This window comes from Aplidium turbinatum, chromosome 16 (genome assembly GCF_918807975.1).
Source record: "Aplidium turbinatum chromosome 16, kaAplTurb1.1, whole genome shotgun sequence".
Classification (NCBI taxonomy): domain Eukaryota; kingdom Metazoa; phylum Chordata; class Ascidiacea; order Aplousobranchia; family Polyclinidae; genus Aplidium; species Aplidium turbinatum.
In genome coordinates, this window is record NC_137487.1 from 11,834,706 (window position 1) to 11,856,598 (window position 21,893).

A 21,893-nucleotide genomic window follows, 5' to 3' on the forward strand; every position below is an offset into this window, starting at 1 on the left:
AGAACGTTTCAAAAATTGAAATTTTTTACATTTGAAAATTTTTTAGCAATTTTTGCTGTCTGCTATCTCCTAAACCAATAGTCACAGAACTACCATTTTGCATATCATTAATCTATACTAGTTGGTAATTCACCCTCATGAGACTGACACCAAACAAAAGTGAAATTATTGAAGTTTGGAGGGTGCAAAGATGAAGCCCGAGCAAAAAAAGTCAAAATGCACCATCTTGTGGTTAATATTTGACACTGATAATATATATAATATTCAACAGTGATTGTGCCTATCTTGAGTAGAAAAGCAGTTATTTAATAAATAACTGCTTTACAAATTTACTTGAAACTTAAATAACTGCTTTTCTACTCAAGATAGGCACAATCACTGTTCAGAAAGCAGTAGGAAATCATGTTTTCTGCATCTTTTGACACAAAAACCATATCTCTAGCTCAAGCAGTTTTTGAGATATGCAGATGGTATTTTGGGGGAGGGCGCAGAACTTTAGGGGGGAGGGCCAATAGGACCATCCCTAAATCAATTTCAAGACTTTTGCAGGAGTTATTTTTTTTGACAACCTCACCATTTAAAAGGGTGTCCTCAGCAAAATTTTCATTTTTTGCCTAATAAGAGCCACCCTACCTCCCCCACCCCCGAGACTTTTGCATGTGATGGTCAAGCTCATGATTTCACAGCTGCATTTACTATTAAAAGAGTTAGGTTACATATTTCAAACTTGAACTGTGTATAGCTTAGGCAAAGAAGATGTTTTTCCTGAAAGTTTCGACTTTTTGAATGACTGTCCACAGTGTCAAATATTAACCACAAGATGGCGCATTTTGACTTTTTTTGCTCGGGCTTCATCTTTGCACCCTCCAAACTTCAATAATTTCACCTTTGTTTGGTGTCAGTCTCATGAGGGTTAATTACCAACTAGTATAGATTAATGGTATGCAAAATGGTAGTTCTGTGACTATTGGTTTGGGAGATAGCAGACATCAAAAATTGCTAAAAAAATTTCAAATGTAAAAAATTTCAATTTTTGAAACGTTTTATTTCTAAAACTAATTTGAAATTGGCAATTGTGATGGTTGATATGAAAACTAGGGCTACTTCTTACTCAGAATACCAAATTTCAGTTATGTAACTGCTTTAGATTAAAAGTTGTGAAGACCCAAACATGGAGGAAAATTAACATGCAAACACATTTACAAGTTTTACATTTACGAAAAAGTCAAATTCCAGTAGCCTACAAGGCAACCAGCCATTTTAGGTTGAATGTTCTTTGCTTCCTTTGTACAATGTGCTGTAGTTGTTTATGTCATTTACGATACAACAAGTGCAATTGGCTAACTTAAAAGTTAATGTTCATGTTTTTCTCATTGCTTGAAATGGATATTAAGAGGGGTTAGACATCACTGCATCTCACCCCTTAATAGTTGCGGAACAAAGTTTTTTAATGAAAGCAGTATTTCCTTCCAAATTCAATGTAGTTGTAATCCAGTAGGAGGTGAGCCTCCAGGATAAATTTGAGAGCAATGCTATGTTTTGTATGGAAGCTACAGCTTTTTTAATATGGTCCAAAATTTGTCTTCATATCAAAATGGGGACACTTTGGGCCTCCATATTTTCAAAATGCTTTGAGACAATATAATTTTGAAACTGGATTCATGTAATATACCTACAAGTGTCTCATTTTGCCAGAAATGAAGTAGATTAAATTTGCAATGAGAGATGTATGCTTGTTTAAAAATGGCCGAAAATGACCGAGCGCTCATCAGCGCAGGGATGTACCCAATTTAAAAATGTCATAATTTGAAAAGTACAACAGATTTTAAGCTAAAATTTTCAATTTTTAGCTCAATCATGTTATCCAACCTTTTGTACGATTTTCAGCAAATTCGGAGAGGGTCAAACTGGAGGGTCCAGGACGTTTGGCATGGAATGACCCATCACTGTCTCCAAACCAAGTCACATCGGAATAGATTAGAGATTGAAAAAGTTAAAATTTTTGCTGATGGTGTCAGGAATTTAATTGTTGTAATGTACTTCATGCAAAATTGTGTTTTTGCGTCGCCTTAACGTTGCTAGACGCAAGTTGCTGATCTGGATTGTTTTACATATTGATTATTTCAGGTGGATTTACGTAGGAATGAATTATCACACAGAATCTGTTAAATCAGATCACTAGAAAGTAGTCAATAATGTATGGACTTAATAATAAAACCGTTTTGGGCTACTACGTACCATACCTGAAGAAGTTGCTTATCAACCCAACTTTGCAAAAGCGATTAGATTTCGTCAACAGAACCTACAAATGGCCAGCAATACGCTTCGCAGCTACGGGGTTTGCCATGTACGTCGCCTTTTGGAACACAGTAGAAACTGTCCCAAGATACCATCAAGATGTTATTCACAAGTCATACGCAGATCGAGGTTTGCAAGTTTGAAGCATCACTTATTTGCTTAGCGATGATTAACGATTCATATCAAGCATTGTTGTGGGTTTGACACCTGTCAAAAGATACTTCATTTTCTTAACGATTATAGCCGTTATCTTTAAAGTATCCTACGTCACACTCCTCGAAGGAGGTGTATCGTCACATACATACTTCTTGGCAGCTTTATCGACCCGTCTACCTTTAACTAAATAGATAAATAGCTTTTTTAGATGGAGCAATAATAGCAAGCCACTTCCGAAATCCCAAGCATTGTTGAGCTGTGACGTCACATTTCGTCACAATTTACTTTTAATGCTTTTACTTTTTGATTGACAGAGCGCAGACACCTTCAATATGTGAAGGAGAAGCCGGAATATGTGGAAGCTCTTCTTTCTGGCTACGAGACACTCCGTCCGCCCAAATAATCAACTCTATCCCAAACTTATCAAAAAACAATGTTGTGTTTTCTTTTAGTCGTGCTTACTCTTGCATCAGTTTGAAAAAGGACTTTTTGTCTTCGGAAAATTTTGAACTTTGTCGAAGCTTTCATGTGAAGACAAATGAAATTGAAAACGGAAAAAAGAAAGATTCTTCTTATGGGAGAAGAAAAACCAAGTCACAACACAACGCAAGATTTTCAACGTTATACAAATGTATTTTCTTCGCCAGCTCTGCCGTTACGGTAAGTTTTATATTTCCTTATGAACTGTTAAATACCTTTCATCACCAGTTGCAGACAGTTTTGAATAAAAGTAGTTAACTAAATTGAATTTTTTATGTTGGTTGTGGTATGATTCGTTTACATCTATTTTCTATCTGACTTTTGTTTCGTTTTAGTTTACGTTCGTTTCGTTCGCTCTCGCTGATTGGTGGAAAGCATTCATTAGCCAAGTTACCAACGCCGTTCAAAGCATTGATGATCCTGATATGAAGGTAGGTGGACCGTTTTTTAAATCTTTTTTCCCGTCGTCGTCGCATTTCATAACCGATGCAGCCTTCCATAAGTCAGTTGCTGAGCTCGTAAATATTGCCAACCTTCCTGGTGTCATGCAGTGCCCCAAAGTATTCTTGGTTGATTACTTTTTCTTATTCCACTGGTTCAAAAATTAACCAGGTTTTGTCTCAGTCTTCTGAATAACTGTTTCCACAATCACTTAAAATCTTTACTTGATTTCCGTGGTAGCTATAGACTGCTACCGCACGCTGTGTAGTAATAGGTCTCGCTTTACACTGTCGGATTCACATACTGGAACATACAAATCTAGAAGGCTGCCAAACCTTTGCTCGTAATTTGTCATCTAGATGCGCTGAACCAAAACAACAACATAATATTCAGTAAGCGAAAACTGACTTATATTTTGACCACATCTATTCAGTATTCAACACTGTCAGTCTGACATCGGATATCTGGTCTGATAATTGTGTTTTGGCACTGGAGATGTGATTGTAACAGGGTAGTTTTCAAAATGTTTGTAGAATCACCAGTTTACTTTATGCGCTTTAAAGCTATGACTTTTTACTTTGTGCTCATGCTTGATTAACTTACAGATCGCACTCAACGATCATTCTGTCTTGCGAGGACTAATTATTGCTGCGAATCTAGCAGTGTTTCTAATGTGGCGTATTCCATCCTTGAGCACGAACATGGCGAACTTTACCACGATTGGTATCAGTTCAGGTGAAAATACTGACTGTGGTGTGTCTAATTTCCTTTACCCTGTTCAGTTCATATCATATCACTTAAATATCAGTTGTCCAGGTGCTTGACAAGGGCTGACATGCTTTGTAGCCGAAAACGTTTGCAACATTGGTTTATTCTCAAATGTCCGTATTGTGTGTTCAAGGTCTGAGCTCTTCATTTGTTCCAATGATGCTCTCAATGTTCAGTCACACTTCGTTCTTACACTTCTTCCTCAACATGTATGTCATGATGAGTTTTGTCAAAGCCTGGGAGCACTATGCGGATACCTACCGGCATACCATACCAAAGGTTTGTGCACAAGTTGTTAACTTTAAGCATAATCGTCCGTCACACTTTTACATTGGGGAATGGTGTAACTTGCGGATATATAAATTTCGAGTCTGGTATTAACCATACATAGCTTTTTCTTGATTCTAGCCTTAGCTGCGTTGATCATCCGGTGAATATGGAAGTAAAATCATGTAATTTGTTGTCACATTTTGTAATAATGATGTCACATTTTTGTGCATCGTAATAAAGGATATCCTCAGACCGAAAAGCGTATTTCGAAAATATATTTTGTGAAATCTGAATTTTGCTAAGCTAAGTTGTCTTTTGCCGTTCAATCGATGTTAGAATAATAACAGCGCTGTTTCTATACAATATTGCTCTTATGCAGACTGTTTTAGCGCAGCTCCCAATTCTATTTTCCCAATGCTGAATGAATAGAATTTATTGCCACTTTTAAAAGTCTTTGGTATGACCTGACAGGGTTTCGAATTCACATTTACTGACTCGGACACTCTGACCCCATAATGTGGAGGCAGAATATGAAAGCGATTGCGGCACTTGAAGGTGAATCCGGCCACCCCGGTAACGAGGACATTACCGGATTAAAACTGGACTATTACTACTACTTGTAACATTAATGCAACAGGGTATGATGTCCGCCGATAAGTTGCTTGCCTTTTACCTCAGCGCGGGCTTTGTGGCTAACGCTGGCAGCCTGATTGTGAAGCATATTGGAAAGTTGGCTATACCATCGCTCGGGGCTTCAGGTAACATGCGTTTGTGTGCAATCTCGTAGTTGGTGCATTGTGCAAAGCTCGTATAAATTAGAAATTCAACTTATTATTAAATTAGAAAATTCAACTTATTTTTTAACTAAAATTTTAAAATTATTTTCGCTGCTTGTGGAGCTACATGTCGTGGAAAGCGACCAACTTTTCTATTTTCACCTGTTGGTTTCTATAAGTCAGCTTGTATTCTTTGCCGATACATCTCTTGCATAATAAATCTGTCCGACAGATGTTTGCAGTAACAATCCTTCTTTTTTGACAATTTTTATATTTGAAAACTGCTTTTGTAAGTGGAAAGTTACAATTATGTTTATTTTCTAACGCAGGGGCCATATTGGGTCTTGTCGGCTACATGTGTTGCAACCTGCCAAACAGTGTCCTTTCAGTTGCGTTCATACCAAACTTCACGTTCTCCGCCAAGTCCGGTATGATTGGAATCGCCGTGTTTGACACTGTTGGCTTGCTGGTGGGGATCGCTACAAAATGGAGATACCAAGTCTTCGACCATGCCGCTCACCTCTCCGGCCTCTTGTTTGGCATGTGAGTTCTGCGTTTGTTATCCTAACGTATTACTCTTTAAACACTGTTTTGTATATTTGTTTTTTCAACCTTGAACATATGCGGAGGCGCACGCAGGACTTCCTTGAGGGAGCATTCCTTTTTAATAAACGTTGATTTGCTTACAATAGCCATTATAGGATTACTACATTGAGCGTACATTCACGATACCATATTTGAAATTCGCTAGGGCTACGCATGGCTACCTGGAGATGCGGCCTGATTTGTCACATTTTGCAGATTTCGATTACAGCTACTGCTAGTGTTTGATTGAAATTTTTTGAGATGTTTTTACTTTTTGCTGTTTCCTAATTACATAAAACTTTTTTGTTGCCTTGTGGAAGCAGTAGCAAATGAGAAAAAGTAAGTTAAAAAACGCAAAATCAGACTGTTATTGAATATTAACAGTCTGACTAAAATCTTCGAAATCAAATTGTCTTTGTTTTTTAACATGTGAGAATGTTAAAACCTATTGTATCATCTGGAGAAAAGAATAAAGAAAGCGTAAAAATCTAATTTTTTAAAAAATTCATTTAAACGTTCGCCCAAAGTTAGAAAAACCTGGATATTTCTGGAAAATGTGACAAATCAGGCCGTATCTTTAGGTGGCCATGGGCTACGTCGGATAGACTGTGCTCCGTTTGCTATCATATTTGTTTTTAATGCAAATAAACCTGGCGGCTTTGTTAGTTTTAAACTAACGATTTGGATGGTTTAAATTTAATCGTAAAAAAGGGTCAACAACACCCCCTGCGCATATGTATGGGCTGTCGTGATGGCTTTTAATCTATAGGAAGTTCACGCAACCGTGCTTGGTGTGTTTTCTGATGATCTGTTATGCAATTTCTGATCTGTATCGCAACTACATCCAAGCTGCTGGTATTGCAAAAGCAATGTAGATTTCTTTTGTTGAAGTATTGATGTGATACATATCAATTTTTCAGTTGGTATGCAAAGCATGGCGAAGCACTGCTCTACGCATGGACGGAATACGTGAGAACAAAGCTCAGAGAATTTAGAAAACGTTGATCATCTTGTTAGTGTATATTTGTGTCGGAATAAACCAAAAAAAATTTTCATCATAAACCAGTCTCGATTGCTGTTCACACAGAAACTTCCAGTTTATTTAATCAACTTAAATTGAAACGGATAAGGTTTAAGCAATACACACTCTTAGTACATCTCTACAGTGCTTCAAAAATATGCAATAAAAAATCACAATGTATTACTTTAGTGACACAACTTGAAAATCGGGATTGGAAGCGCGGATTGACGCAGAGGAATGCAACTAAACTGTAGTCAAATGTTCAAACACATATAAAGTCTAATAAAAAAAATATTCTTTAATCTAAAAATTAGTCTGCCAGTCCACAGAGCATAGCTGAACCGCGAGATATCCAGAAGTCTGGATGTTCATCAGTTGGTAGATGGGCGGATATGACGAAGTTGGTGGAGTGTCCTGAAGACAAAAAATACAACAGCTTCAGTGCATCTGTTGTAGTAGCCCAGCTAGCAAAGTTTTACATAGATTCAACGTCTACCGACGCAGAAGTACTGATTTTGTTAGCTAGGCAGTCAAATCAAGTTGTCTGAACATCTGTTTTAAAAAACGAGCAAGTTTATCAGCATTTCACCTGTTGTCGACAGCACCCCAGCTCTCGCTCCAGTCTTATACAGAGGACACTGGTAGTCTTCCTCTGGAGTCTCGAAGTCCATCTTTGGTTCCATGTGCAGGAGGGGCATCCTGTCATTCATGACACGATCCTGTTCTGATGCCATCAGCATCGTCTCAGTGTCGAACCTGAATGCGTCAGTGAACAAACCGTGGACCATCACCCCGTCCGTGATCTCTGGCAACTGTAAGAAACGTTAGTGTTGTCATCTAAAATTACGAAATTTACTTTTTAGTGACCTGTTGGCACGCAGTAAAAAAAGGTAGGCCTACCGTTTTCTAAATACTACACGCGTTTATCATAGAAAGCAAAAAGCTTATTCTAAAGTTAAAAAGCTTTTAAATGTGCATGAAATAAACATTGAAAATTAGACAAGCCTAGGTAAGGTGAAATTAAAACTTTCACCATTTTATACCCTTGTTGGCGGGTAGTGTGGAAGTCTCTTTTGCAATTGGTGCACGGAGGCTAAAATACAATTTTTATCTCTGATAAATAAACATAGCCTACAGTAGGCTACAAGTTTATGCTGAAACAAAATCTCACCTCTTGATCGGAAGGAGGCTCCTCTCCGAACCCGAGTTGCTGGAGTTCTTCATGGTACTCCGCTTGATCTCGGAACACAGTAAGAGGATGGAAATGAAAGCTCAGTCGATCAATGGGGTAATCATACTTACGTGCATGATTTTGCAAGGCTCCCGTTAAAAAGCCTGAACAATTAAACAGGTCTTTTCATCAACCGAAAAACCAAATGTTGAATGTGGGCCTATATCTAATAGAAGTATCAGTCCAATTTTGCACTGAAATAATATTTGATATATCATGGTGGAATTCACTACTTTATCACAGTTAACCCATCCTACATTGCGGAAGTGTAGTAAACCTATAAAAAAAAACAATGTCTAAATATGTAAGCTAAGAGGCTGTTCAAATGTTCCAGTACCACGAAATCTTTGAAGGCGTTGTTAGAATTGTCATTTTATGCTGCATGGATTGACAACAATCAGATAGAAATTGAAACATATGCCGTATATAGCAAAGCCCCTAAAAGCTTATAAGTTTACACAAGCAAAAGAAAACTTTTGATGTTTTTGAATCATGAAAACATAAGCTAATCGAGTAAGTTAATAATTTAAAAAATACGGTATTTTTCAATGAACAATCCAGAAATAGTTGCTGATTTACATTATAGTTTGACTTCACGCACAAACCTTGAGGGAAAAAAAACCCAGAAATCCAAAACGATCTTGGGAGACCTTTTTCGAGCCAGCGTTGGGTAAAGTGCAGCCTTAACACAACATCCTTTACCCAGGATCCCAGCGGCTTCAATGAAGGAAAGGCAGCATTTTCCCACATTATAGGAACCTGAAAACCACTTTCATATCAGCCTGGTTTTTAAACCGAAAGTACATTTCAAGCAAAATAAGCAATGGAATCATCTTACTATCTTACAATAAGCATTAATCTGGGTAAAAGCCCAAAGCATAAAAGCAAGCAAGGTATCAATAACTTCAAGATAACAACATTAACAATATCACAACGCAGTTATGACGCCATCAAAACCTCTATGACGTCATACGTAGTAGCTAACATCACATGCGACACTGCTTACGTGATTGTTGATGAAGCTCTTGTACATCATTTCCATTTGCTCACTCATCACCACCAGACCAGCTATGGCTTTCTTCAACGTATTCAGGGAGGTTATGATCACCTTGAGGAGCTTGTTGAATCTCTCGACTTCCTGCTGCAGGACCGTTGTCAACGAATTCACCCTGATGAAGACATTGTGTAAATGAAGATTATTCTTTATCCCAACATCTTGTATCACTAATACGTATTTGGAAACACAGCATAATCTTCATGGTTTATTTTCAAACAAAAATTAGACTCGTGCAGCAAAAGCTGGCAATTTTCCCTTGACAGGTGTTTAATCTACGGTAACTGCCGTCAGCATCCATGTGAATATTTTTAACATCCACTTCAATAACCACTAAAAAAATGTTGACTAAGTCGCAAAATGATGTGCAAATTGGGCCCTTTGTAATTGGGTTTACTCTTCAACATGCAAAGTCTTTCAGTTGTAAATGAAAACACCAACCTTCCTTTAGCGTCCAATTTAAACATAGATTGCTCAGCGTTGTCGATATCCAGTTTGAAAATTTCCATTTTCTCCAGGATGCTAGCCGCGAGCTCATCCACAATCTCATCGCTCGTCTTTCCTCCTTCTCCTGACACCATCCTGGGCTGGACCTCTAGGATCGTGTTGATGAGGACGTTGGTTTCTTGTTTCTATTGCAACAAATAGACCGTGTTGTTGTTTTTTTTGCTGCAAGTTTGACTAGCCATGAATCAATCCAGTAAGTAAAGTGAATTGAAACAAGCGACTTCATTTTTGAGAAAACTTAATCAAACCCTCTGAACTGGATACATTTCGATCTTGAAAGCAGTCTCTGCCATAGCTTAAGAATAATCTCAATATTTTAAGTTCGATTCTCTCCGGTACCTACCTGGAAGGCGAGGTTAGCATTGTTGTGCATTCCAAATATTTCCGGGTCGTCATTTATCGGAAGTTGGTTGACATAATCCTGAAAGTCGGTGATCAGGTCTTCACAAGGAGCAAAATAGACTCCGGACTCGGAATACTTGTACTCAGGATCAAGTGTGTCCTCGCGGAAAAACCTGGAATATTAAAATCAGCTGAAACAACTTCATCACTTTGTTAGCAGACAAGCCAGGTGCTGCTGGATGAAAGAAATCATTGCATCGTCTTTCTGAATTTTATCAAGACAACTGGCAACACCGCTACATTTACATTCGTCTTTCTGTGATTTCAAATGCCGGTATCTAGAATAGCTCAAAGTTGGCAAAACTATGGTTTTCCAATCACCACCATGCCAAGCATAACCTATCACAAAAGATCTTTTGGAAGCAGTTGAATAATTATTGATGAGACGCATCGCAACCATCGCATTTCTTCTGAAACACACCAAGTAGTCCATCCAACGATGTTACAGCTTTACGTATCACAATTTGATTCAGCTTCTGTATGGAAAATGATGCTAACTATATTTCATTACATTTTTGAACCAGCAATCACCTGGACAAGATGGTACGAAGACATCTCTGATCAATGGCGTCTGTGACTCTTCCTCCGTATGTGATCTCTCCTGTGATGTAAAGAAGAGCGTCCCAGGGGATGTTGCCATTCTTGCAGAAGAGTTCAAGATTGAGGATACCGCATTCCCGATCACTGTCGTTGAACTCGTAGCGAATGTTCCAACCCAACGGACCAAACTTCTTTCGCTCCTGTACACAAATGGTGTAATTGATGAGTTAAAAAACGAATTGGCTGTGTCGGTTTGCACCATCGGTTCGTCAGTTTAAATACTGCATTTTAAATTACTTTTTGGTATACACCAGGAAAATATTCAGCTATTTTATGTTGCTTCAACGTCCTTAGTTGTGGAAACGAATGGTACAATCGAAGAGCCAGAAATAAAAAATGGAATCGGTAGTATCGGTTTGCAAAGTCGGCACGTCAGTTTGAACTACCGCATTTGAAATTGTCTAAGTTGGGATGGGTTATTTGGAATGACGCTGTAAGACATTCAAACGATGTAGACATGTGACATAGCATACATGGAAAATAATTTTGTCGTCTTTCATAAGGGCATTGTGAAAAGCTACCGATACGACTAAGTTGAAAAGTTACATTAAACTTTCTCAGCTAATTAAAAATAAACTTGCTGTTAGTTAGATTGACAACACAACAAAATATTGACCTGAATAATGGCGTGAAAAAAGCAGATGCCGAATATCATCCTCCTCCATTTAACTCCCAAGACGTGATCTTCAAAAAAGGATGGTGTGATGGCGGAAAAAGCTCCTCGAATGTTGGATCGCAATCCTTTTGGAGGCTCATTAGTCACCTAAGAGGAAGAGCAGTAATAAAAGCAATTATATTATTTTTATCTTCAAAGCTTGAACAAGGAGTGTTAGCTTACGACAAAAATCTTTAAAAATATTCTAGAGTTACGTCGCCTCATTAAAGTGATTTTGGTGTTGAGATTTTATTCAACTGACCTTGACTGATCCCTGCAAGATGGTGACCGGAAAGAAATTCGTCGGCATGGAACTAAGGAACAGCCGATAATCTTCATGAACACCTTCAGGTCCCATTTCTTTAAACCTAAGCAACAGATCACCAACTTTATGATGCAGGGTCGTATGACATTTTTTGCGGGACCACTAACAACTTGAACAACTAACCGCATGTGTTTTTAAGGGGGCTACAAAGTAGATTATGAAACCTCAGTTCCTCTTCGTTTTTTACAACATATTAAAGACATATTTTAGAGCACTAAAGAGCGTGATTTTTACAACAGATGGGGCATCATAGCCCACAAAAGTAATCATTATTTTTACCGTTAACGATTCTCAGGAAAACGGTGTTCATAAATCTCAACTTGAATGAACAGAAACTTACTCTTTAAATATCTCTTCCAGTCTTGACATGAATGACTTGGCCAAATGGCAATTCTGTAAGAACACCCATCCTCCATTGTCTCGTGCATGATTCATAAGCCGTTCCGCCACAGGCCCTTGACCTGGAAGAACAAAACAAAAAACTCAGTCAGTGTAAACGCAATCTCACCTGCTTTTAACTGTTGTCCATCGCCAAACCTTGCCCGAGTGAAATAGCTTCCAATTTTTCAGTGTAGTCTCTTTCCTTTGCAAAGCGCATAAATGCTCCCATGGGGTCAGAGCCAGTGCTTAACACGAACACCAACGGCGTTAGGTTGGTCATGTCGGCATAGAGGGACGCCAGTGAAACCGGAGGGTTCTCCACGAACTGCTTCCCACTGTTCGCCACCACAAAGTCAGTGATTGTAGACACCACCTGCGTAAATCATCATAACAAAAGTTAGTAAAAGTTTATTGCTATCAGCATCGTTTTTCATTGCCTAATCATTGGTCGTGTGAGTATTAATTGTTTTTAAATTATTTGTAGTTACAGCGAGGACAAAATATCAATTAGTATTAGTCATTTTACCAAACGTAACAATATTATGATACAACTGAACATACAACGGCATCCTACCTTCTCCTCCTTGAAGGTTTTTACGAGGATCAGTTTCTGAAACATGGAGAGTCTTTCCTCCCAGTGTCCAATGTTTTCATCCACTGGCTCTCCTTCGTCTTCTGGAGGAATCGGTTGGACATAAGGAGGTGGTTCCGCAACCTAAATAAAGCACAAAATCCTTTTTCACATAATCTAGCTCGTGTTTCTATACAAACAAGATGACGAATAACCGAATAAGATTACTGATCCAAAATGCGCTAAGGTTTTGTGCTATAATTCAAACATTATTTTACGTTTCAAGGATGAATTATAAGTCTCAATAACATTGTACAGTAATTACGGTGGGTTGGGACGGCGCAGAGGATAAGGCGGCGATGGCTTTCCAATAATGCGAACCTGGTTCGACACACGGCTTAAGCTGGTTGTTGGTAAACACTCTACCTCTTCACCGCTCACCTCTACCCAGGCTGTAATAAATTGGGTGGCCATAGTTGCTGAAAAAAACGCGGCCGGGAGAAAGAACCTGTCCACCTTAGTCTTGTTAGCACCGAAGGCTTAGTGTGATAACCTTATCTTCTCATTCCCCAAAGCTAGGTAACTGAGCATGGGACCTTTACCTTTTACAGTAACAAAAGGATTGATATTTCAATTATGTGACGTAATGTTCACAAATAAACTTACTGAGTAACCGTCCCATGTCTCCGGGTTGAGTCGAATTTCAAGTTCACCGAGTGCGCAATAAATCGGAGTCCGCATCAAGTCCTCAGTTAACCCGTGGAAGCATTTCAAGTTTTCTTCCAAATCAACACATTTGTTCCATTCCTGCCAAATTATTACGTAAATAAGCGTGAACTAAGGTCTTTTTTTCATAAAAAGCAATCCATAATATTGCCTATTCAATCCCACCTCTTCGGACAGCCAATCAGCTTCCGGTTTGTGTGGGCGTTTTTTATCCAATCCAGGCGCGCCACGTAGGAAGAAATTCCATTCGCTTTCTGACACGTGACCTTGTTGCTTGATGATGTCAATGCAGACCATGAAGCTGAAGATCAATTTGTGACGTTCGAACAAACCCCGAGCCACGTTACGATAAACGGCAAATGTCGTATCGTCCTGCATGAAAATCACTACAGCTTTAATGCACAGGTATTTCCAAACCCAGCTGGTAAAATCAATCGCGTAAATGTTGAATCAATGTAAAAATACCGCTTTGGCTAAATGAAATCAATGTGAGAGTGGGAAAAAGTTTTACAAAAGTACTTTCATATTAACAAGTTCCATAAAAGTATCAAACTTTACCAGCAAAATTTTCAATCTCTTATCGAGAGAGTCAGCTGCTTTCGCGTTGGTTATTGTCATGTTGAAGATGTTGTTGAAATACTGAAGCGAGAACTGGTACATGGGATCTATCTCGCCTAAGGAGGCGACGACGAAGAACAGAACTGAACCACGAGTCGCAACGGGACGGTACCTGGAGCCAAACACGTTGGTTTAATGTAATGTGCCGTAATTTTTTTGTAGCTTGCACTGGTTTTAAAATCAAATTCCAGCACTCAGATCACTTGTTCAAGTTAACTTCAGAGTAAAAAGTTATTCACAGAAAGTGCAAGATATTAAAATGTTTTTTCAAGCAGCAGTTTACACTCTTGAGATCACTTTAACACTCTTTATTGGGTAAGGGTTTAGTTACAACAACAACAAAAAAACGTTAATTAACATAAAAAATGTACTTTTCTCGAGCTTCAGAAATGTTGAGCTCTGTCGCTTCAGCCTCTTCCAATCTCTTTGAAATAACTCCGGATGTTAACTTGGACTCATTCAGAGTGTTTATCAGCGTCTCATTGTCCAAGATGTTGCCTTCAGAAGTGAAGAGGAGTTTCAAGATCTGATCTTCGATGGATTTCAACTGCGCCTTGTCAGCGTTGATCCTGGAATTCAAGTTTTGAATAACTTTAGAAAATAAACGCCAAGATCAAGAAGTAAATTTTTACACAGCAAACAACTTTAAGACAAAAACAGAGACAAAAAACTTTCTAGTGAGAAAAAAACGTCCTCTTTGGAATGATTCAATGTCAGCAGACGTTGAAACAACGTAAAAAGGACAAAGTTGTGCTAAACGGCTTTTATATATTCGGTGTTGGAGCTAGATCTTAATAGTTTGACTTAAGTTTTACCAACAAGCAAAAGTGGAAACGCAATAACATAACATTATATATTCCAGAGTTAGATGGATGCATGAACATTGAACATCAGCCCACGCTGAAACATAACGAAACATTCACCTCATTATGAGTTGATTTCTTTGTTCTTCCAAGTCTGGTCTTTCCAATCTTACAACATCACTAAGAATCTGATCTTCCAGGCCAAGTCTTGTGACTGTAAAATTGATGATGGTAACCTGAAAAAAGGTGATTTTTTGTAAAATTTAGCAATTTTATTACGCAAATCAGACGTCAACGCTACTGGAAAAATGTGATCTGCAAATCTCTACAAATTAAAAAATGCGTCATAACTCGGAAACGCCAATCCATTTAATCACATAATCCACAATCCACATCCATGATGTCCATCACAAAATCGATAGATCATTCATAAAATCGTGATACTTTATGTCATGAGGTCAATATTATAAAATCATTCATCAGGCTCTTCACGAAATTATGACGTCATTCATGAAGCCAATCACGAGCTCATTCACGATTTTATGCTTGAGAGCATCGACAAAGCCAATCATAAAGAAATTCAAACCTTGATGCAGACTTCAGGAAGATAATGAGGATTCGCCATTTTTGTCGTCATGTAAAACCGGAAGTTCTTGTCGTAATCGATATCGGAATCACCCAACCGTATCAACATGCGACCACCGGACATAAAGGTCTGAGATATGACGTCATATGTAAAAATGTAATCCTTGAAAGAAGAGATTCGAAAAGCCAAACAATGAAAACCAAACGAAGAAATATTCTCCTCCAGGCCAACAAATTGGATATCTTCGATGGAGGATTTAGCAGGCTCATCTCAGGCTGATTGTTTAAAGTTCTTGAATCGAGATATTACGTTTTCTAACAAGAGTTACATTTTCTAAAAAATTGCAAAAGCAAAGTCTTAAAGGTATTCTCAAAATCAAAATTTTCAAATAAAACAAAATAAAAAAGTTGATAGGGGACATACCCTACACTGGAACAACTTAGAGTAAGAGCTGCTACATTACAAAGCAAAGATCAGATGTAGATTGCTAACCTGCTTCAAGAGGACAGGCTCCAGAGCAGGATCAAGTGTCTCTCCGAGTTCTTCACACAGCACTGGCATCCCGATCCGAATCGAATTCTCAAGAGTCCGAAGGAAGTTGGGATCACTGAGCTTAATCACTTTAAGTCCGTTCTTCGTTTCTTTGTTCCGCACCCACCTGTCAATTAATCCGCAATAGCCTTGACAATTGACATGCTGCACTGAACTACAATAACTAAGCAACTGTGGTGGCTTGGTGGCTTTCAAATTCAGATTTTTTTACTTCACATCGTAAGTTGGTACTTCTTACTGCATGTAGGTGAAATTACCAACAGAAGATTGAGTTTGCTTTTAGCAGCATGATCGTTGCAATAATAGCAATAACGCCAACAACACAGAAACTCAACAGTCAACAGCTTCAAGCCAAACAAAAAGCCGCATAAAAAACGAATCACTGACTTCAACACCATTCGTCGTAGCACATGACTAGGGAGCTGTGTTGCGAAAGCTAGTGCAATCCGTTATTACTACAGCGAACTCGCAGCATCAGGCTAAAACAGGTCGTTAAAATCTACATTGTGAAGTTAGTAACAGAAAATGTAATAAAAAATAACAGAAGATACGTAATTCCTCTTAAGACGAAACGAAGCAAGTAGCTCGAACCTGTTAGCCTGGTCCTGCGGATCTATCATGAGTGGCCATCTTCTTGATCGCGTCACCATGATGGCGTTCTCGGTGGATACGTTATCTCTGGGCAATCCTTCTGAATTCCACTGTCTGATCTCGTAAGCATCTCCCAAGATCTTCACCAAGCTAAGGTTGTCCGAGGTGGGTAGATTCTTGAAACGTGAAAAATAGTTCAGTACAGTAGAACAAGCTCTAGTCAATTAGTATGTAGTGTGTGTTTCCCTATAACTGGGAGAACAGTAGCAGTGTCTTGCATTGCTGTCTGCAACACAACAACCGGAGCTTACCAGTTCCTTGCATGTTTTAGTCCATCCATCGACAAGTAGCTCCCTGTAGGTTGACGTGAATGCGCCGTAGTAAGCCACACAGGCGGCAGCGATGAACACGTCACCAACCACGTTGCCTATCTGATGCTCATACTCTTCAACCTTCTCTTGCCACCGAACCTGATCAAGAAAAGATATCATTAGTTTTCTTTGAATTGAAATAATGTCTTAGTTATCGGCTTGGTTCAAAAATATGACAAAGTGTTGGTTGGTTGGTTTTGAATCTTTATCCTTCGACTGACAAAGTGTTGCGTTGTGATGCCGATTAAAGAATCTTGTGGAAAGATCAATGTTCCCGTATGGGAGATTTTTCATTTTACACGATAAGATTCTTGAGGAATAGCATTGTGAAGTTAAAAACTGAAGCTTGGTGTCTATCGAAAAAAAAACAGTAGTGAATCTAGAGAAGGTTATTTGCTTAGGTCCCAGTTTTTGAAAACAAATGAGCTGTCGCAAAATGAGTAAAGTTTTGGAGAATGTGAAAGAGGAGCGCCCCCCATAGAATTTAAACAAATTTTGTTTGTGGTCGCCATTTTTTCTTTTATAATTGTTGTGACATGTCTTTCTGATTCACCACGGATGCCATACAATCTATGGTTGGTTATGCATGAGTGGTGGTTTTGTACAGTCACCATTTCTACACATCCTAACTAAGCTATCCAAACTATTCAAAGTGCAAGTGAAAGGACTATCCATCTGACATTCTGGCTAGACCCACCTGTTCGTCTCCGAGAGCAGCAGTCAGCTTCCCAGCTCTCTTCATACGCGCAGCAGTAAGCGACATGGTCTTCATCAGTCTGTCTTTCTCTTCTACGCTTTCGTCGTAGGTAGCCTGGTAAACAAAAGCATGGAAAATATATAAATTCGAATCATAACTTTCGACCATTATTGTTTCCTCTGAGCATTACACGAAATGCAAACTTTATTCATAGGCTAGCGCACAAAATTTGGCGGTGCTGTCACCTTCAAAATTACGATTACCTTTCTGTGTCAGCCGCAACAAAACAAATGCTTTGGTTAAACATTTCTTACGTTAAACATTTGTTACACAATTATAAAAAAAACACGTTTTTTACTTAACGAAAACTTCTTGATTGTGATTCAGTTCAGAGATTGAAATGCTGCAATTTCAAGACCAATAAAATATCAAAAACTTCAGCTAAATGACGGTCTTGTAAAGACTAACCTAAACACAAACTTTGCCTGAAAGTCAGTTTTGGATACTTGTAGATGCTTTGTACAACTGACCCGAGCCAGGTCACCGAAATTGACAAAGTGAAAATTTTATTTGGTAAAACCTAATACTGTATCTCCAAGTCATAGGTAAGCTTGTGATATACAAAGAGGTTTATATACTTGTTAGGTCATTTACCTGTAATTCTGCAATTTGTGCTTCCACAGCTTTCAGCTTATCTTGTTTTTCTTTCAATGCGGCCATTGTGATGTCAAGTTCCGCTTGAGCGGTTCGGAGCCTCTCTCGTTTCGGTTCCACTTCTTTCACAACATTAGAGTAGGTGTGCATAGCTCGCACCCACATGCACATAGATTTGCAAGCTTTTGACACCTGAAATAGAGTGACATCAGTGCAGTGAATTTCCGTATTCACAACAGGATTTAAGGCCGGAAATACCGACAACCGTGTCCACCTTCAAGTATCTCTGTGTTTTGCCAAGACACTGTTGCGTGGCTGCAAGACGTAGCGAACTAGCGTTTCTTCAAGGCGCCAGTCTCGTGCAAACCATGCAGCTAAATGTACTTGAAATGAATTAACATACAACTACAAAAAACGTTGCGATTTAGGCCAGCGTTCGTCATACGTAGATTGCGCGTGTTTGCGTCAAAATGACGTACCAATCAAACTTAACAATTCCACGTAAAACTTGCTTACTTTTTCAACTTTTTCGGGCACAAAGTCTGGATTGTTGATGTATTTGTCAAGCTTCTTTATAATTCTTTGCGCGATGTTGTCTTTGTCGTACTCGAGTAAGCGCTTCAAGAAGTTAGCATCGCCAAGAACACTCTTTGCAGACGCCCAGTCGGTTTTTGCATTGAGCAAGATGCAGACCTAGACAGACAAATACAGACCATTGAAGAGCGTTTGCGTACTGTGGCTCTTTGTTCATGGTTAAATCCTCGTAATCATATAAAACCAAGCATTATAACCGGATAAAACTGGATAAATCCGGTTGTGTTGCTTGGTTTTATGTTTATAGCACAAAAAGTGAACTCTCTACAAAACCTCTATCAAATCCCATAACGTGGAAGATAAAAAATAATTCATGCGGAAGCTGAAACACCTTTGGATGTAGCATTGATAAGAATAAGTGAGATACATTCTAATTCTATTAGAAAATTCTATTTCTATTAGAAAAAAATATATTTTATATTTATTAACAAAAACTAGACCATACATAGGAATTTCCAAAACTTACTGTTTCCATAACAGTTTGTACGAGATCTGGTGGTTTCGCGAAGACTTTAAGTTCAGCAATATCGCTCTTGTCCAGAGCGTCCAGTGCTTTGTTGGCGTTGTGCAAGACTGGTAAAGCCTCGTCCAAGTCCTTCTGGGCGTCAGCAGCAATGGCTTGGGTTTCCTCAGCTTTTACAGTCGCCACTGCTTCGTCCTCCAGAACAACTTTCCGCACCTGCACATAGAGCCATAGCAATGCAGACAAATATTTGCAGAAAAATGTCATTCGCTAAAAAAAATATAAAGAAACTATGTCAGAAGTATCAACAAAGACTAGTGCTAGCAGTAAGACAAAAACATAATACAGCTTTTGAAACAACATAAATTAAATCTATTGCCACATTATAGTATAGGATGCATTGCTGTTTGCTGATCAAGCAGCAACAGTTAACCAGCCCAATTTTAATGAAGAGAAATCGATTTCGCTACAATAACACTTTCAGTCTCACAACGTCCCAACAATTTATTGTCGTCCTCACAATGTATTCCGATATTATGTACAGCTCTTTTATACAAGTCACCACGTAAAACACCTGATCTGCATCTCATGGATATAAAACTAGGTGTTCAAAAACTTCAACAAACTTCATATTTATAAAATATGTCAAAGGTATTTTCATCATCGTCAGTTTCACAATAAACTCTTAAAAGAGTATCAGGTTTGGGTTAAGACAACGATAATGACATGAAGCGTTGTACTCCGTAGCAGCCAACTTCAACAAGGAAATAACATAAGGAAAATAATAGAGTCTCACCTGATCTGCCTTTTCCTGATCCACAGCTAGCTTCTCCATCAACTCTTCTGTTTCCACACTCTTCTTCTTCAACTCCGGTTCAAGAGCAGTGAGCTCCTCCTGCATGGAGTCCACCAGATCGTTTGTTTCCAGGAGTTTCGACAAACCAGTCTGTTGAAAAAAAATTTAATGTGAGATAAAGACAACAAAATGACGAAAGCATAACTGTTTATTTCAGCGTCAGGGTTGTGCTAGATACTTTCCAAAAACCCTCTTTTCAAGTGGCGAGCTCTGAAACTTGAGAACCTACGTTCTACTCTGCGTCATTCTCATCTTGGTTTCTCTTTATAACTAATGACACACGAGATAATAAAGAGAGTAACGTAATTATGTGGCCGTCAAATATGACTGCACAACCCTTCATTGAACACTTCATCTCCATTCAGCGTAGTGAGATGTGGAGAACACTGAACCTTTCCTGTCAATCATGAATCAATCTACAGTACGTCCGTTATATAAACCTCAACAGATCAACGTTGATAACTTTGTAAAGCAACGAAACACCACGAACCTTGAATCTGTCGCGAGAAGTGACCAACTGTTTTCGCTTCTCCTGCAGCATGGTCAGATAGAGGTTGATCAGTTCCAGGTAGGAGGTCGGTGTTGTGTAATAGTGGCGTCGCAACTCCTTGAAGAACCTACACAAAGTTGATGAAAGTATTCAAATGAGAGTATGATATTTTTTGAGTTTTCACGATCCAAATAAGGTTTTGTAGCTTCATTTGAGAAATACTGTTTTATATGAAAGGTATGCCCTTCACAAGAAAGTATTTCAAATCGCTTCGTGTCCATTCCCAACACGCTCAGTCAACATATTTTAACGTATTTTTAACTACGGAATTTGACTTATTCCTCTATTAACCTATTTGTTGTAAACAGAAACGTCTTCTAGGATCAGTGAAAAAGCCTATCCCAAGCTCACATACTTTTCAGCCATTCTGTTCACGCTCAAGTGAATTTCCACGCATATCTTGGAAACGGCTTCCTTCTCCTCATCCTCAAGATCATGAACCGCTCCCAAGAAGTTCTGGGACACACTGAGCAAGGCATCCTCGGGCCATTGCACAAACCTGGATGCAGAAAAAACAGACTTGTATTATGTGGAGCCTACTAAATTGTAGGTCAGTTATCAGCAACAGGTAATGGTTGTTTAGTGATTTGGCTTACCAGTCAATGGTGCAGCAGTTAACCAGTGAAGGAAACATTCTACAGCGAGCTCTGAATGAATCTCCTACTGGAGACATGCACAGAACAATGTGGAGGTTTTGGCGGACTCTGCAAACAAAGTTGCGATGAACTGAAAACAGGTTTTAAAAGAGAAAATACATTAAACGGTTTGCAGCACCTAAAAACAGCGCGATGATGAAAAAAGGCTTATGTTTCTTTAAGGCAAAGCCTACCTGGCAATGAAGTGTTGAAACACGCCATCCCTGTCCCCTTCTGATATTCCAAACTCTTTGGCCAACGGTCGGATTGCGGCAAGTACTTGCTCCAGCTCGTCTTTTTCAAACAAGTTGGGAACTTCCCCGGAATTGAGAATGTTGTTGATGTCCTCAAGAAATTCTTCTTGTACAATCTATATAGAACAAAAAAACGATTAGAACTAAGACAAATTAAATGGAGATACTTGAGAGGTAACAGACTTGTCCATCAAGCAACAAATGAAACAATTTTTTTAAGCATTACCAATTAAAATAAAAAGATACAATTTCTGAAGCAACAAATAATCAAAAACTTAAAAAACCACAAGTTAGTTTGGCCAATGAAACAGAAAACAAACTCAATTGCTATGTTCCTCGAAAAATATATATGTCACTTCGCTGGTTCCTGTCGTCTGTTGGATCGCAGTATTATGTATGTTATCGCAATGGGCGCAAATAAA

General features: G+C 38.7%; 2 protein-coding genes across 3 annotated transcripts in view; one reads left to right on the forward strand and one right to left on the reverse strand.

The window, feature by feature from the left end:
• Positions 1–1,166: 1,166 nt before the first annotated feature.
• LOC145785110 (presenilin-associated rhomboid-like protein A, mitochondrial) lies at positions 1,167–6,855 on the forward strand. The gene is made up of 8 exons (XM_082596812.1): positions 1,167–2,427; positions 2,769–3,114; positions 3,270–3,365; positions 3,981–4,110; positions 4,277–4,422; positions 5,051–5,171; positions 5,519–5,732; positions 6,695–6,855. Exons 1-8 carry the CDS (start codon positions 2,309–2,311, stop codon positions 6,777–6,779), a joined length of 1,257 nt encoding a protein of 418 aa, XP_082452938.1. The 5' UTR covers positions 1,167–2,308; the 3' UTR covers positions 6,780–6,855.
• Positions 6,639–21,893, reverse strand: part of LOC145785108 (dynein axonemal heavy chain 6-like) — a 45,047-nt gene continuing 29,792 nt past the window's right edge. The window contains exons 51-81 of one of the 2 annotated variants that reach the window (XM_082596809.1): positions 21,412–21,587; positions 21,179–21,286; positions 20,938–21,081; positions 20,523–20,649; positions 19,973–20,122; positions 19,180–19,392; positions 18,636–18,812; positions 18,120–18,311; positions 17,466–17,579; positions 16,709–16,867; positions 16,398–16,573; positions 15,747–15,912; positions 15,255–15,383; positions 14,789–14,904; positions 14,237–14,434; positions 13,806–13,977; positions 13,413–13,619; positions 13,188–13,328; positions 12,525–12,665; positions 12,107–12,323; positions 11,910–12,030; positions 11,507–11,612; positions 11,206–11,352; positions 10,521–10,729; positions 9,931–10,102; positions 9,522–9,712; positions 9,033–9,195; positions 8,632–8,785; positions 7,967–8,130; positions 7,385–7,607; positions 6,639–7,209 (exon numbers count right to left, since the gene is read on the reverse strand). In XM_082596809.1, coding sequence (XP_082452935.1) covers positions 7,106–7,209; positions 7,385–7,607; positions 7,967–8,130; positions 8,632–8,785; positions 9,033–9,195; positions 9,522–9,712; positions 9,931–10,102; positions 10,521–10,729; positions 11,206–11,352; positions 11,507–11,612; positions 11,910–12,030; positions 12,107–12,323; positions 12,525–12,665; positions 13,188–13,328; positions 13,413–13,619; positions 13,806–13,977; positions 14,237–14,434; positions 14,789–14,904; positions 15,255–15,383; positions 15,747–15,912; positions 16,398–16,573; positions 16,709–16,867; positions 17,466–17,579; positions 18,120–18,311; positions 18,636–18,812; positions 19,180–19,392; positions 19,973–20,122; positions 20,523–20,649; positions 20,938–21,081; positions 21,179–21,286; positions 21,412–21,587 — 4,977 coding nt within the window. In that variant the 3' untranslated portion in view covers positions 6,639–7,105. Of the gene's footprint in view, positions 7,210–7,384; positions 7,608–7,966; positions 8,149–8,631; positions 8,786–9,032; positions 9,196–9,521; positions 9,713–9,930; positions 10,103–10,520; positions 10,730–11,205; positions 11,353–11,506; positions 11,613–11,909; positions 12,031–12,106; positions 12,324–12,524; positions 12,666–13,187; positions 13,329–13,412; positions 13,620–13,805; positions 13,978–14,236; positions 14,435–14,788; positions 14,905–15,254; positions 15,384–15,746; positions 15,913–16,397; positions 16,574–16,708; positions 16,868–17,465; positions 17,580–18,119; positions 18,312–18,635; positions 18,813–19,179; positions 19,393–19,972; positions 20,123–20,522; positions 20,650–20,937; positions 21,082–21,178; positions 21,287–21,411; positions 21,588–21,893 lie in introns of those variants that run through there. The other variant, XM_082596810.1, reaches the window with a different exon arrangement.

Excerpts from the sequence above, each read along its gene's own strand:
- LOC145785110 (XM_082596812.1), top strand. The coding sequence starts at position 2,309 with ATGGCCAGCAATACGCTTCGCAGCTACGGGGTTTGCCATGTACGTCGC. Across the intron at positions 5,172-5,518 it reads ACCATCGCTCGGGGCTTCAG|GGGCCATATTGGGTCTTGTC; the intron begins GTAACATGCGTT and ends TTTCTAACGCAG. Across the intron at positions 5,733-6,694 it reads TCCGGCCTCTTGTTTGGCAT|TTGGTATGCAAAGCATGGCG; the intron begins GTGAGTTCTGCG and ends TCAATTTTTCAG.